This window comes from Cariama cristata, unplaced genomic scaffold, assembly GCF_000690535.1.
Source record: "Cariama cristata isolate BGI_N322 unplaced genomic scaffold, ASM69053v1 scaffold6737, whole genome shotgun sequence".
NCBI lineage: Eukaryota > Metazoa > Chordata > Aves > Cariamiformes > Cariamidae > Cariama > Cariama cristata.
The window spans coordinates 53423-66178 of NW_009624855.1; the positions used below are offsets into that span (position 1 = coordinate 53423).

Consider the following 12756-nt stretch of genomic DNA (forward strand, 5'->3'; position numbering starts at 1 on the left):
TGACTCACAGAGAAAACAAAATACCCCACCGCTAAGCTAGAGAGATGTTATTCTCCATGGAGTATGCGACTGTGATATTCCCTACTTTGGCAGCCTTTTTTTTTTTTATTAAAATGCCTCTTGTACAGTTTACTAGTTCTGAGGTCTCTTTTCCATGATCACTGATTACTTCTATACACTTTGGGAAGAGAAGCAATATTTGCTAACAGGAACCAAAATGGTAGATGTTTTCAAATGGCTCTTCCACCAATAACTGGAAAAACTGGGTGGATTTAATCTGATTTTTTTTTCATCATATCATTAAAGCAGAGGCATAAACATTTCTTTAAAAAGAGGACATTCAAATTTAGCCCAACAGCTTCTCTAAGATTACATGCACATATGAAAACAGGTTTTCAGAAAAGCCCATTGGCCTCACACTTCAGCCTCCAAAGGCAAAAGGCAAATGCTTTTGCGGCTCTGCTGTCCTAGGCAGCTCCCGGCACATCTCTTTCCACTTGATTTTTCTTGCCCTTAGCCGTGCTGTCCGCAGAGCTGCACTGAGAAGCAGAGCAGGGAACTGCATGGGATTAGAACAAATAAACACGCATCTTTTTCGCAGAGTCATTCTTTTTAAATTGGATGTGTTCCCAGGTCTGATGGAGCACACGAGCAATTCTACCAACGCAGCTGGGCAGATAATGTGAAGGCAGCAAAAACCTTCTGGCCTGGGAGAAGGAAGAGTGGAAATATGGACAAAATGCTGCTACTGAAAAAAAAAAAACAACCCCAAACAACAAAACCCCCACCATTCATACAACTGTGCCTCACACCCTGAGGTGAAACACGCTACAGTCTTTAAAAGCTTTTAGCAGACATTTCTCTAGTTCTTGCATGCTCACAAACTTAACATGCATGTAAAGTAAAACACTGAAACAATGTGCTGGCAGGGGCAAAATTATTATTCTACCCTAGAGCATCTGTAAAGCTGAACCATTTCACTGTTATCAAAGGCTGGCAAATTACGTTCTTAGAGCAATCGGCAACACTAGTCACACTTGACACTGCTAATCCATTTCTGCCTTTGGTTTCTTGTTGCTTTTGAAAAACATAACAATATAGTCAACAGCCAAACAGCTTTATAAAGCTCAACATTCCTTAAGAACTGTTAAACTCACCAAGAAAACCCAAGAGGCTGGAGCACCACACCTGCAGAAAGCTTCCGAGTATCTGCTCTACTTCTGAGGCCATTCGTTGACTTTGGCCAGGCTCACACCGCTCTATTGCTCTTGCTAACAGTCAGTAATTAACAAAGTCTTATATACATAAATGATCCCAGAAAGTGAGCGTTAAGCTTGCACACATGCTTACCCCTGATAGGAAGCCCTTGATATACTTTATATAGGATAAGACACTGCTAATTAACTCAGTGGTGCAACCAAATTCCTGTCGTTCTTTACCAGAGCTCCGACACAAAGGAAATAAAACAAGCTGGGCGTGGATCCAATTGCAATTTTTCATGGTTAGGACCATGTGTGGTCATAGTAACATTGTCTGAATGTGATGAAAGAACATTTTAATTCTTCATCCATCCAGTAAATCTAATGGGAATGATGACATTCTCCATCCTAGTGTGGCTTAGAAACTAGAGAGTTTTCCCCACACCTCAACAACTGTCTAAACCCACTTAGTGCCTGTCTCTCTCTAAGTTACTATTATTTACAGAGAGGAAAAAAGTCCAGCTGACTTCTTCAAGATTTCTGATCACCGAAAGAAGCCATTCTCAAGACGGCAAGTAGCAGTGCATCTTGCCAAGTCAGATACGTTTCTTACAGAAATGCCTGAGAGTCACTGTCTCTAGCGTTACCACTACTCCATGAAATAAGTGCAATGGGTCACTGGCAAGATCAGTACAACCAGCTAAGTGCAAATAAATATTCACTAAATAAATTTAAGGCAAAACTAGATAATCTGATAAACAAAGAGGAAAACTTATTTACTGGTTGGATCAGCTGAAAAATTGGGGGGGGGCAGGGAAGGGGGAATATCACTCAGGGAGAAATTAATTCCCTCTTGTTCATAACATTCCCTGAATACGACATTATTCTGAGTAAGGGTAAAAGAAAAGGTTCTCTTAACTCAATTAAAAAACAATTTACCCAACTAGCACTCCATTAATTATTTCGACTTTTTCATGAAATTGCATCAAACATGACCACGACTGCGAAAGACATACAACCTTAAATTTCAGAAAGGGGAAATGCAATCTCATCACTATTGCTCTTTGTGCACTTTAAGGTACAGAGAACTTTAACATATTTCCAAGAATTTCACAGTTACTTTTCACCGTGGCATTGTGCTATTGCTATTTCCAAGTATCCATAAATTTTAACAATCCACACTGCGAAATGCTGCTGGATGCAAAAGGCATGCATTAAGCATTGACTCTTAGCACCCTTGAAAATCAAGCTGACGATTCTTCACATCTCTAAATGACAGGTTAGGTCTGTGGTTTCAAGATCTGACATTTTACAGTGCTGGCCATAACAGTTTCAAGAACCCTCACCCAAAACGAAATTTCTTGCAGAAAAGCTTGATCAGTTTGAAATTCAATAGGCTGTACGTGAGCCATCACCTAAGAAATGCAGTGAGAAGCTTGTCAGACTGCTGTAAGGTAGAGCCTTTATACTTTCTCATGTGTAGTTACTTCATACAAATGGCTCAACATTTCACAAATGAGTTTTGGCTGAATGGAGAAGATTTCATGTACTACTGAGCTGGAAAGTCCTGTTAACATGTTGCATGGACACAGTTAGAAAGCCACACTACTGTCATCTTCCTCATAGCATTTTGTTATAGGAAATAACTTTAAATCAGAGAAAAGCAACTTGAAACTTGCCATTATAATGAGCATGTCTGATAAAATGAAAGTTATTTATTATAGTTATTTCCTGCAATTGATTACGAGATCTTAGTCATCTAGAAATCATTTCCCTGGCTCATGTCCGTGCCTGAAATCTTCCTGACCTTCCTTTAAAATGCCCGCTGCTATCTTTTAACTTTCCTTTCTGGAAATGACTGAAGAAGCTAAGAAGTTTTATTCACTGAAGAAATAACAAAGTCTATCCTATCAATGGATGCGTAATTCAATCCTTCCTTTACAAGCTGAGCCGGCTGTTTAGGGAGATTCGCTCCTTTTCTCAGGAAGTAACTAGAAAAGGCAAGCAAAATTAGACGTTGAGCACCGATGGATAATTTTTTTGCCAGGGATTATCACTAGGTAAGCAATTAGTGACCTTCCAGAGTAACTAGGCACTTTTAAGAGTAACATTCGCCTTCATATAACCTCAGATAATGTGACTCCAAGTTAATCATCTGCTCTTGTCATTAAGCAGTTACATGTTCCTCACACATGACCTGACAATTAGATATCTTCCAAAGATTTCCTCTTTTCCTGAAATATGTACTTTTCTGAATACGAGTCAGGACACAGACTAGATCTGATATATTTTCAGGAGGAAATGGATATATATTTTAGGGCAATTTTATGGTAATTGTAAGAAACAGAGCTATGGGAAAAAAACCAACCTAAAATCTAAAAGTTGTTCCAGTATATATGCCCTGTATCTAAGCACAAGGCATGTTTGCAAGGCTTTTCACTTTTGTAAGAGAGGTTCACAAGGGAAAACCACTATTATTCACTGTTTGCAGTGCCTGGGAGTCCCAGGCATGCTCCAGTGTTTGATGCCGCTGAGAGGAAGAGGAACGATTTTAGTCCTCAGAGTCATAAGCCTGTTTCTGCACAGATCAATTGTTTGCAACAGTTTGACACCTTCTCTCATAATGAGACCAAACCCATTTATCGAGCACCTTCCAGAGGTGATCGATCTGAAGGCAGTGGTATGACTTGCCCACAAAAGATGTGTGCCCGCAGCCCAGGCTGCAGTGCAAACCGCTTTGTTCTCACCCCATCCCCACGCTGCAGTAATTACAGCTCGAAGAAAGGACTAGGAAAACTAATTTCTAAAAGTCAAACCATCTGTTACCTTCCTGCTAACATTACCAACAAGGAGGTTGATTCTAGCAGCTCTGTCTCCTGGTTACTCGTGGAAGCTGTTGATTTACTTTTGACATGTTACTAAACAGCTACAGGTCAGCTAGGCTCAAGGTGAGATTTTCTAAGATGACTAAAAGAGCTGGATTCCTCACTTCTGCTGAGCTTGTTGGGAAAACATAGACTCATGTGTCGCTAGCACAGGCTGAAGCAGAATGGCTCCCTTCAAAAGGTTCAATAACCTCTTAACATTTCAATAGCATCTTCACATTTGTCCCAAACAAAAAATAATTTTTTAATTAAGATACACTGGATACATTGCTCATTTTGCCATCAATCTCCTCCTCTGCCACTTTTGTTACTCTGGTATCCTTGTAAGTTGTTCTTAACTACCATAACAAAAAAACCCAAACACCCCAAGCCAAAATCCCTCAAAATCGCCACACTGCCAGAGGAGGGTATAACGTCATCATCACCCCTGTCCATAAGGTAACACAGGCCTGTCCTATGATGAAGAAAGAATGGAAGTAGTGCTTGAGAGGGTCTTCATCACCAGCTCAAGTACACCTAATGAGGTGTCTTCTGCCTGGTGTCCACAGGACTTGCTCTACAAACCAAGCCGGCCACCACTGGGAATGGAGAAAGGCAGCAGTCAGCACACAGGCACAACGGGGACGAGGGAAGTGTTCGTTGCTTGCTTTGGCCTCCCTGCGCATTGCCAAAGAGGGGACAGTGGGACATTCCGCAGCACCCAAGGAGATCCACTCCTTTAAGGTACAGGAGGCAGAGTCTTGTGACTCTTTACGCAGAGACACAAAACCACTCCCTGCTCAAAAGGACAATTACTATTAAGCAGAAAAGAAACAGAGAAGAAAGTTTCCTTTAAATAGTCACAAACTAACCCACCGATTTGCTTTAGATGTCCTTCTATCCCCATTACTATTACTTTTTTCAGGAACATTTGCAGTTATATTTTACTAACAAACATCAACAGAAAGAAATAATTTCAGAGATAAATTACAATTTGATGTCTTTGCATTTAAGTCCATACACGTTTCTACAAGAACGTCACAGGCACTTGTCTGCATTTCAGCTCTTAGCAAGTCTCATTTAACCAATGCTGTCCAAGTCCTGAGTTTCTTGTAAAGAACTATTCCCAAACATAAACAAAAGTTTGATAAAACTGAGAGAAAAAAAATACCACCTGTGTGCGGGAAATCACAATTTTTACTTACTTAGGTAGTGAGTTCTCCAATGCTGGCATCTTTCATTCAAAATTAAGTTATAATTTTCAAACTAAAAATGTAGTTACCTACCCCTTTTTAAAAGTGACACATTCATTCCCTAACTTACAAGAACAGAAATAAGCAAAATACACAGGTTTTGGTGAACAAACTTGAGTCATTTTAGGGGTTCCCAGTTGTGGGTGAAAGCAAGACACAAATCAACGAAACACGAACTTACCTGAAAACAAGGTAAACCTGCAGAAAAAAGGCCCAATTATCTAAGCAGCACCATGAACTTCAAGCAAACACTTATACTGCAATACCAGAACACGTTCACGTACAGAAACCTATTCAAAGTAGTAATATTCACCTGTAGAAGTATGAGCAGCCCCTGACTGTGTTGTGAGTAAAGTGTTCCTGAGTCTTCTCGTTTCCAAAGTCCTCCAACGGGTCTGACCACAGGATGTCACACATAGGTCCGTACGCAGGTGGTTCCTTGAATCGATCTAACTAAGAAAAATAGGAGACAAAGAAATACTAACTTCTTTCAACTATGTATCACAGAAACACTGAAGCAAAGTTGCTATTTTTCATTCCATGGGTTGACAAAGAGACAAAGTAATCTATTTTTCAACTCTGGGTTGCTCTCAGCTTAAAAGCAATGCATTTGAATAACAGTAAAACACTCCTTGCTAACAAAGAGGAGAAGGAACAGATAGAACCAAAAATTAAGAGATACAGTGGATTCTATGTGAATTTTTGTGTGTAATTTTTTTTCCTTTTTCTAATGTTTTTTGCAAGCATTTCAGCGGACAAGAGAGAAGATCGTATTTCTGTATTTCATGATTTTTCAAACATCATGGCACTCGATTTATGTGAGTGAGACACTTCAAGAAAAAAATATAAGTTATTTCAAAGCAAGTTCGCATTTTGATTTAAATACATTTTCACAAAAATTGTATTTAAATACCAAGACAACACCTCTGCATTACAGCATCTTGCCATAACATTCTTATTGCTCTCATAACCTTAACCATAATTAAGCAGCTAAAACCTCCTCTTTCTGCTTGCTATTGGTATTAAAAAAATTCAAATTATATAAAATCATACTGCATATAAGACATAGTATAGCAAAGTAGGGAAATACTAAAAATCCGTATTCCTACACAAGAACTCTTTAATATAAAAACACCCCTTGTTAAGATGGGTGAATGAATCAGGCTTGCAGTCCAAAAAATTCTCTACTCTGACCAGAAAGATCAAGTAATGATTTAGTAGCATACCTAACATACCTTTTTCTGCCTCCAAAAAAATTTTCAAAGAGAAAGAATTAGTTTTATTTTCAACTCTCAGTTAAAAAGTTTTAATAAGAGACCTCTACAATTTTACCTTTGTGTCCTCGACTTTAAATATTCATAGCATACCTACACTTCTAACCTATTTCAGCCCTCTACCAATTAATGCTTTTGTAAACTATATTCATTTAAATTAAATAACAATTCATAAATATGCAAAACCAATTCCTGCAGATTGCCAAAGATGAATAAACCTGGTAGTGTGTGTGTGCGGGAGGGGGAAGTGAAGATGTTCATGACCCCAAACTAGAATCTGAGAGCTAAACAGTTTTACTCTGCCATTACATTGTTGCAAAGCCAGCTAATATTTTTGCTTAATGAGATGTGAACCTTTACCTCAGAAACAAAACTTTATGTTCAGTAATTTTTAAAAGTGCAATTAACATCTTAATCTAATTGCTTTTAAACCAAAACATGTAATTACTGGCTCAAGTTGCTTGGTTTTGTTTTTGGTTTTTTTTTTAAAAAAACTATATTAATTTCTTAGTAGGCTACAAATTAACCTCAGAATATAATTTATCCTTTAGTAACTTTAAAACTCAGAAATATATATCCATGTTTGCAAGTCTCAAACTGCAAGCAAGAAATAAGACAATTTTTTCTGCTGGGAACACTAAGAATGAATAGTTTAGATATTTTCTTTTAGAAATTATCAAATAAGATCCCTTTTACAAAACATCCAAAAAAAAAATAATTCTTGATAATATGTAGCAACACTGAATTACGTGAAGAAACTGTTTGACGTTGTTCTCTGAACTTTCATGAGATTTACAGGAAACTTCTCATAACACGAGAGTACCACACAAGCAGCAGCTTACTAAGCCCTGCTTAGACAGTTTGTTAGGTACTCAAGTGCAGTACTACTAAAAATGTGGCAGGACCTATTGAGAATTAAGCTCTTGACTTTAAAATAATGTTGTTTTGACTATATCCACTGCAATCATATAACTCTTTTATTATAAGTTTTAAGGATTGTGAGGTTTTTCTAGAGCTATTTTCCTCTCTTCTCCAAGAAAGCACAGAATGCCTAACAAGGCGCAAGGAATCGTCAGATGGTGTGCTTACATTGCGCTAGTAGATAATACTTAAAAGAAAATCATGCTATGTATTCATTTGCACCTAAATACTTACATACCTAACACTTTTTTTTTTTTTTTGTGAGAACACAAAGATGATAAATCCTTTGTTTTACTGGATACTGGTGATTTCCACACCTCAAAAAATATCACTAATTGCAGCAATTCCTTTTATGTTCTGTTTGCAAAGGCCTTTAAAAGGTGATAATGCCGACATGAATGTCAAAATGACATACAAGCATCTTACACAAATGAACGACAGCGAGAAAGGATTCAAGTTTTAGTTGCTGATGATTAACCGTTCACTTACTAGACCTGAGCACTACTCAGACTTACTTTTCTGATGTCATCTAAGGTGTTGATCTCTGGTGACAAGCCACCGTGTACACACAGGAATTGTTGGTTCATCAGAGCAGCCAAGGGAAGGCAGTCGAAGGCATCCATGCAGGCATCATATACGCGTTCTGAATATTTGATTTTACCTTTTAAAGATTAAGATGGTATCAGAAAGTGCCATCAATATTTAAGAGGAAAAAAAAATTAGGATGCTGCTTAATATCTCAGTCTTGTTCTCACTGCTTTCTCTTGCACTGAGGACTGTACCAAATCTTGCCTCATGAAAAAAATTATTTAGGATTATTGTTATTCACTGCTGGAAAAATTCTTCAGATTCTGAGGTGAAACTAATAAAAGCTCTGCCAAGTTTATTATCTTTTTCTAAAAAACTGTAAATAAACAATTTAATATACCATTATAGTCTGCCATGAAATCTATACAGCAGGTCTTCAAAAGTCTGCTGAATGGTTATCATCTACTACATTATCACTCAATGTACTCTCCGTGAAGTAATCAGAACTTTAGCCCAGTCCCTTGTAATTAATTATCTACAGAAATGCCATTATGAAATGAACGAGGTGGTACAGTGAAGCTGAAATGTTAATTTACTAATACACATATTAAACTCAGTAAACCATGAAGCCTTTGAGCCAATTAACATTTCCTTTATCCCTGATGCTAAAAAGGGAACACAGACTTACGGCAATAGCTTCAGCTTACAGTGCCACAAGAAAAAAAAAAAAGCTTCGTCGTGCAGGTAAAGGTCTACATCTAACGAGCTTTTGTATGCCACTGTATCCTTTCTTGCAACACAGAAAGGAATTCCTCTAAAAAGAGCATACCAAAAAATTTAAGCCTACTTACAGGGTAAATGTGAAAATGCTATACTTAAAAGGAAAAAAAAAAAATGAAAGCCATAAAAATTCCTTGCATTTTTCTCCTGTGGCAGATGAGACCCGGTGAGATGCCACCTCCTCCGCTCGCAATCCGGGACGTGTCGCAGAGGTGCCCGAGTTGGCATGCTGGTAGGTTTTGACTGCCAGGCTGCTGCGCGGGGCAGCAAACCGGCAGCCGCTGCAAAAAGCAGCAGCAGCAGCAGCACAGGTTTACTGAGAGCATCCAGGCCCAGATGGCCCAGCAGTAGCCCCAGGCTGCTTCCCAGGCCAGGTTGGCAAGCTGAAGTGTCTAAATACCTGCAGCACCCCGGGTTTGCACGGGTGGTCGGTCACTACCTGCCGCAGGGGGTCTAACCCCTTCCTTTCTCTGCCACTGGGACACCCCCTCCAGCCCCTGCAAGGCGACTGCCCTCTCAGGGAACAGTGAGTACCATTTAAAATTACTGATAGTTAACAGGAAAAGTACGTTTAAAATTACTGATGGTAAACCAGTATCAAATATTCACGAGATAGCAAATCAAGTTGTTGAAAAGGGAGTTAAGAGGAGAAAGGTTAAGGTAGACTTACATTCTTGCTTAAATGTGAAATACTCTGTTAAATGTCTACATTCATGATTCCCACGAAGTAAAAACAGTGTTTTGGGGTAAAGGATTTTCAAGGCCCACAAGTACAGCACACACTGCGAATCAGAAACAAGAAAGAAAAATATAATTCATAATTAACGACTTAATTCAACCACTTACGTTCCCCTCCACCAAAAAAAACCCCAAACCTAACAGAAGAAAAAGGTATTCTGTGTGAAACATTTTGAACGGGTTAACTTCACTCTTCGTACACTACACGCAAACATTTTTCTGCACGTCAACCTGGACTGGCAGAAACTAGGATCGGCATATTCTGATAAAGTTTTACCCTTTTGCTAGGCGCTATCTCCCTGCTCAGCGGCGCGTTGCCTTCTGCGGCCCCAGCTGTCCAGCAGTGATTGCTGCGCATCTCTCAAATGAAGAGTGCTCTCTCCACCTGGCAGGTTAGGCTGAAACCCGCTGTGGAAACGATTCCTTTGGAAGATCCGCATTTCCTGGCTTAAGGAAAAGTTGCCCTAGGACAATTTAACCCACACTTCAGGAAATACCTCAGCTTCCAGTATTACAGAGTTTTTACAGGAATTCTTGTTCGTTTTTCCACTTAACATTGTTCTGTACAAACACCTGAGAAAAAAATCCACAAAGCTCTTGCATTAAATGGAGTTACTACAAAGCTTCTATAAAGCCTTTTATCTTTCCAGAAGATTTCTATTTGAGATGACGTTTCTTCTAGACAAGTTTTTAAAGAGAGAGAGGCTAACCTCTACTCAGACCTCTCAAAATCATCCGATTAAAATAGTTGTTTTGAAAACAAAACTGACACGGCAATGATGCCAAAGCATTCCAAGACGCTTGACAAATGAGTGAACTTGCAAACTTCATGAAAGATTTATCCTCTGTGCAGGATGACCCTGCCCAGGTACCTGGCTAACAAACCCACAGCTCCAAGGAAGCTGATGGAAATAAGCCCCATTCACCCCGTGAGGTGAGCCCACCGTCTGCAAGGACGCTGTACAGACCACAATGGCCTCTTAAAAAACACGAGCTAGGAAACTGTCTGGACAATTTCTCCTTCAACCCTTCCTTTCTTAAATATAAACTGCAGAACTGTTGCACGAGAAACAAAAGGTGTCAAAAAACACCCACTTTCATTTGTGACTACCTCCTAACACTCCCCTTCATTCTGTTGACAAAAATTATTCACTTTATTTACCTTAATAATCAATAGATTGGAAATTCAGAATGTACTCCTAACCACAGTTTCTGCTTAGAACAAACTCAGCAGTTTTGTCAATGTAATGCCTCTAAATTTGTACAGTACGAATTCCCTTCTACAATTCAGAATGTCTTGATAAACAGAGTAATTACGTTAATCATGTCTCACCAGTTCAATTTCTGCTCCCTCATTTGCTACACAGTCCTCATCTTAAACAAAAATGAAAAAAGAAAAAAGGATCCAACATTTTTATGTTTGTGCCAAACCTCACGCTATCCATAAATAATTACATTGCAGCAGAGGTTTTATACTACTACCCTTTGTCTTGAATATATTACACATAAACAGCTGGATGCTCTGCCTGCACTCTGCAATTTCTGTCCTTCTACTCAGAGGGTCTAAAGCCAGGTAAGAAGAGCAGAAAGTACAGGCAGCTTCCTCCAGGACTCGCAAAATTAATCCTCCCCCCTTGGAAACACACGGGAGACCTCCCAGCTCACGCCACCTCTTCCACCTCCCAGGTGCTATGGCCACTGCGGGAAGCAAGAAGAGCCCTGAGAAGAGCAGGCAGATCACACTGATGTCATCCAGCCTGAAATTGTGGTGTTGGGTCACAGGAATTCTCTGCTGTGGCCCGAAACAAGCACAAAGGGGAAAGTCGTCTCTCTGTGTGGAAACTCTGGTAGACTTGGGTTTCAGGATTTCGCTTCAATGGGGAAGGAAGCCTGCAGTTCTCTCCATCACCGACGCAATTCTCTGTCTCTTTGAGGACAACTTCTTCATTCTCTAAGAATTCCCAGGATCTTTCACTTCTTTGAACTTACTGGCTAATGCAAAAATTTGATGTAAATGTTGTGACACAAGACGTTTAAAGTGACACCTCTATCCATGCAAGAAAAGTTCCAGCTTTTAAAGTTGTATCTAAGTTACCTTAGAGCTTCTAATCCTGCCAAAGCACCTCATAATTTAGAAAAGCACAGTGATTAGTGCTTAGGTGAAGTGCTTTATTAAAAAAAAAAAGTGTGTTTTACATTTCCCTTATAACTAAGTTTTTCATTTTCATAAAGCCTTGGCAAGATTGAAGCGAGCACTAGGTACTTAACATATTATCCAGACTTGGGAATCAGGGAAAATAAGGAAAGCTGGAAGTTTTATCTTTTTGGCATTTCGTACTTGCTTACAGGTAGATCTCTTTATATTTGCTTATCATATTTATTTTTTCTTTTTTTCTATGCTTCCTTTGCAGCACTCATGAGAATCAGACTGAGAAGATGACAGAGAATCAATGCAGTCAAGAAAGTTTTGTTTCCCTGCCACCGTTCAAATAACATAAGCCCATCGTTCACATTTTGTGTTGCCTTCAGTGGCACCATATCAAAGGCTGATTTTGTTTAGATAATTCCTTTTTCTCCCTTTTCTGTTGAGTAGTCCAGTGATGTAATATTATAATAGCAAACAAGAAATTAGCAGATTTTTTTTTTCCCCATGCAAACTAAACAGCAAACGTGAGGGTGACAATTTTTCACGGCTTTTCAACTTCCAGAGTCATTTACATACAAAATGTATGTATGGTATGTCCAAACAATATATCATGAGCAGATACTATGTGGTTTTTTTTTTTTTTTCTAACTCTGCTTTGCATATTGTAATGCTTAAGGAAGTCAAAATATTTATGATAATTTGCCCTTGCTGAAAATCTGAGCTTACAATCTTCAATTTTTTGGTAATACTGCTTTGCAATAGCAAAATTTTTAAATCTCTTTTTTTACCTCCAACTTTTTCATCAAAGATATACCACACATCAGCTCTGCTGTAACTCTCTATAAAATGCAGAGCAGCAACCTTGCAATCTGGACATCTCTAAGGTACGTTTGGCCTGTCTCATCTCATACTATCAAAAACAAAGGTTACATCTCTAAAATGCCAGTCCTCAAACTGTACCTTTGCTTACTTACTTAGCATCTTTGAGCTCTTGAAATAGCAGGTAAGTTTATTCAAAGAGGTCATCTGCCCACCTCCCAGCTCCCGTAGTCA

General features: G+C 38.9%; 1 protein-coding gene across 1 annotated transcript in view; it reads right to left on the bottom strand.

Moving 5' to 3' along the window:
* PPP3CA (protein phosphatase 3, catalytic subunit, alpha isozyme) overlaps positions 1 to 12756 on the bottom strand; it is a gene marked incomplete at its 5' end in the record, with an annotated part of 115173 nt that overhangs the window by 39030 nt on the left and 63387 nt on the right. The window contains 3 exons of the mRNA XM_009703340.1: positions 5630 to 5769; positions 8027 to 8172; positions 9490 to 9601. Coding sequence (XP_009701642.1) covers positions 5630 to 5769; positions 8027 to 8172; positions 9490 to 9601 — 398 coding nt within the window. The remainder of the gene's footprint in view (positions 1 to 5629; positions 5770 to 8026; positions 8173 to 9489; positions 9602 to 12756) is intronic.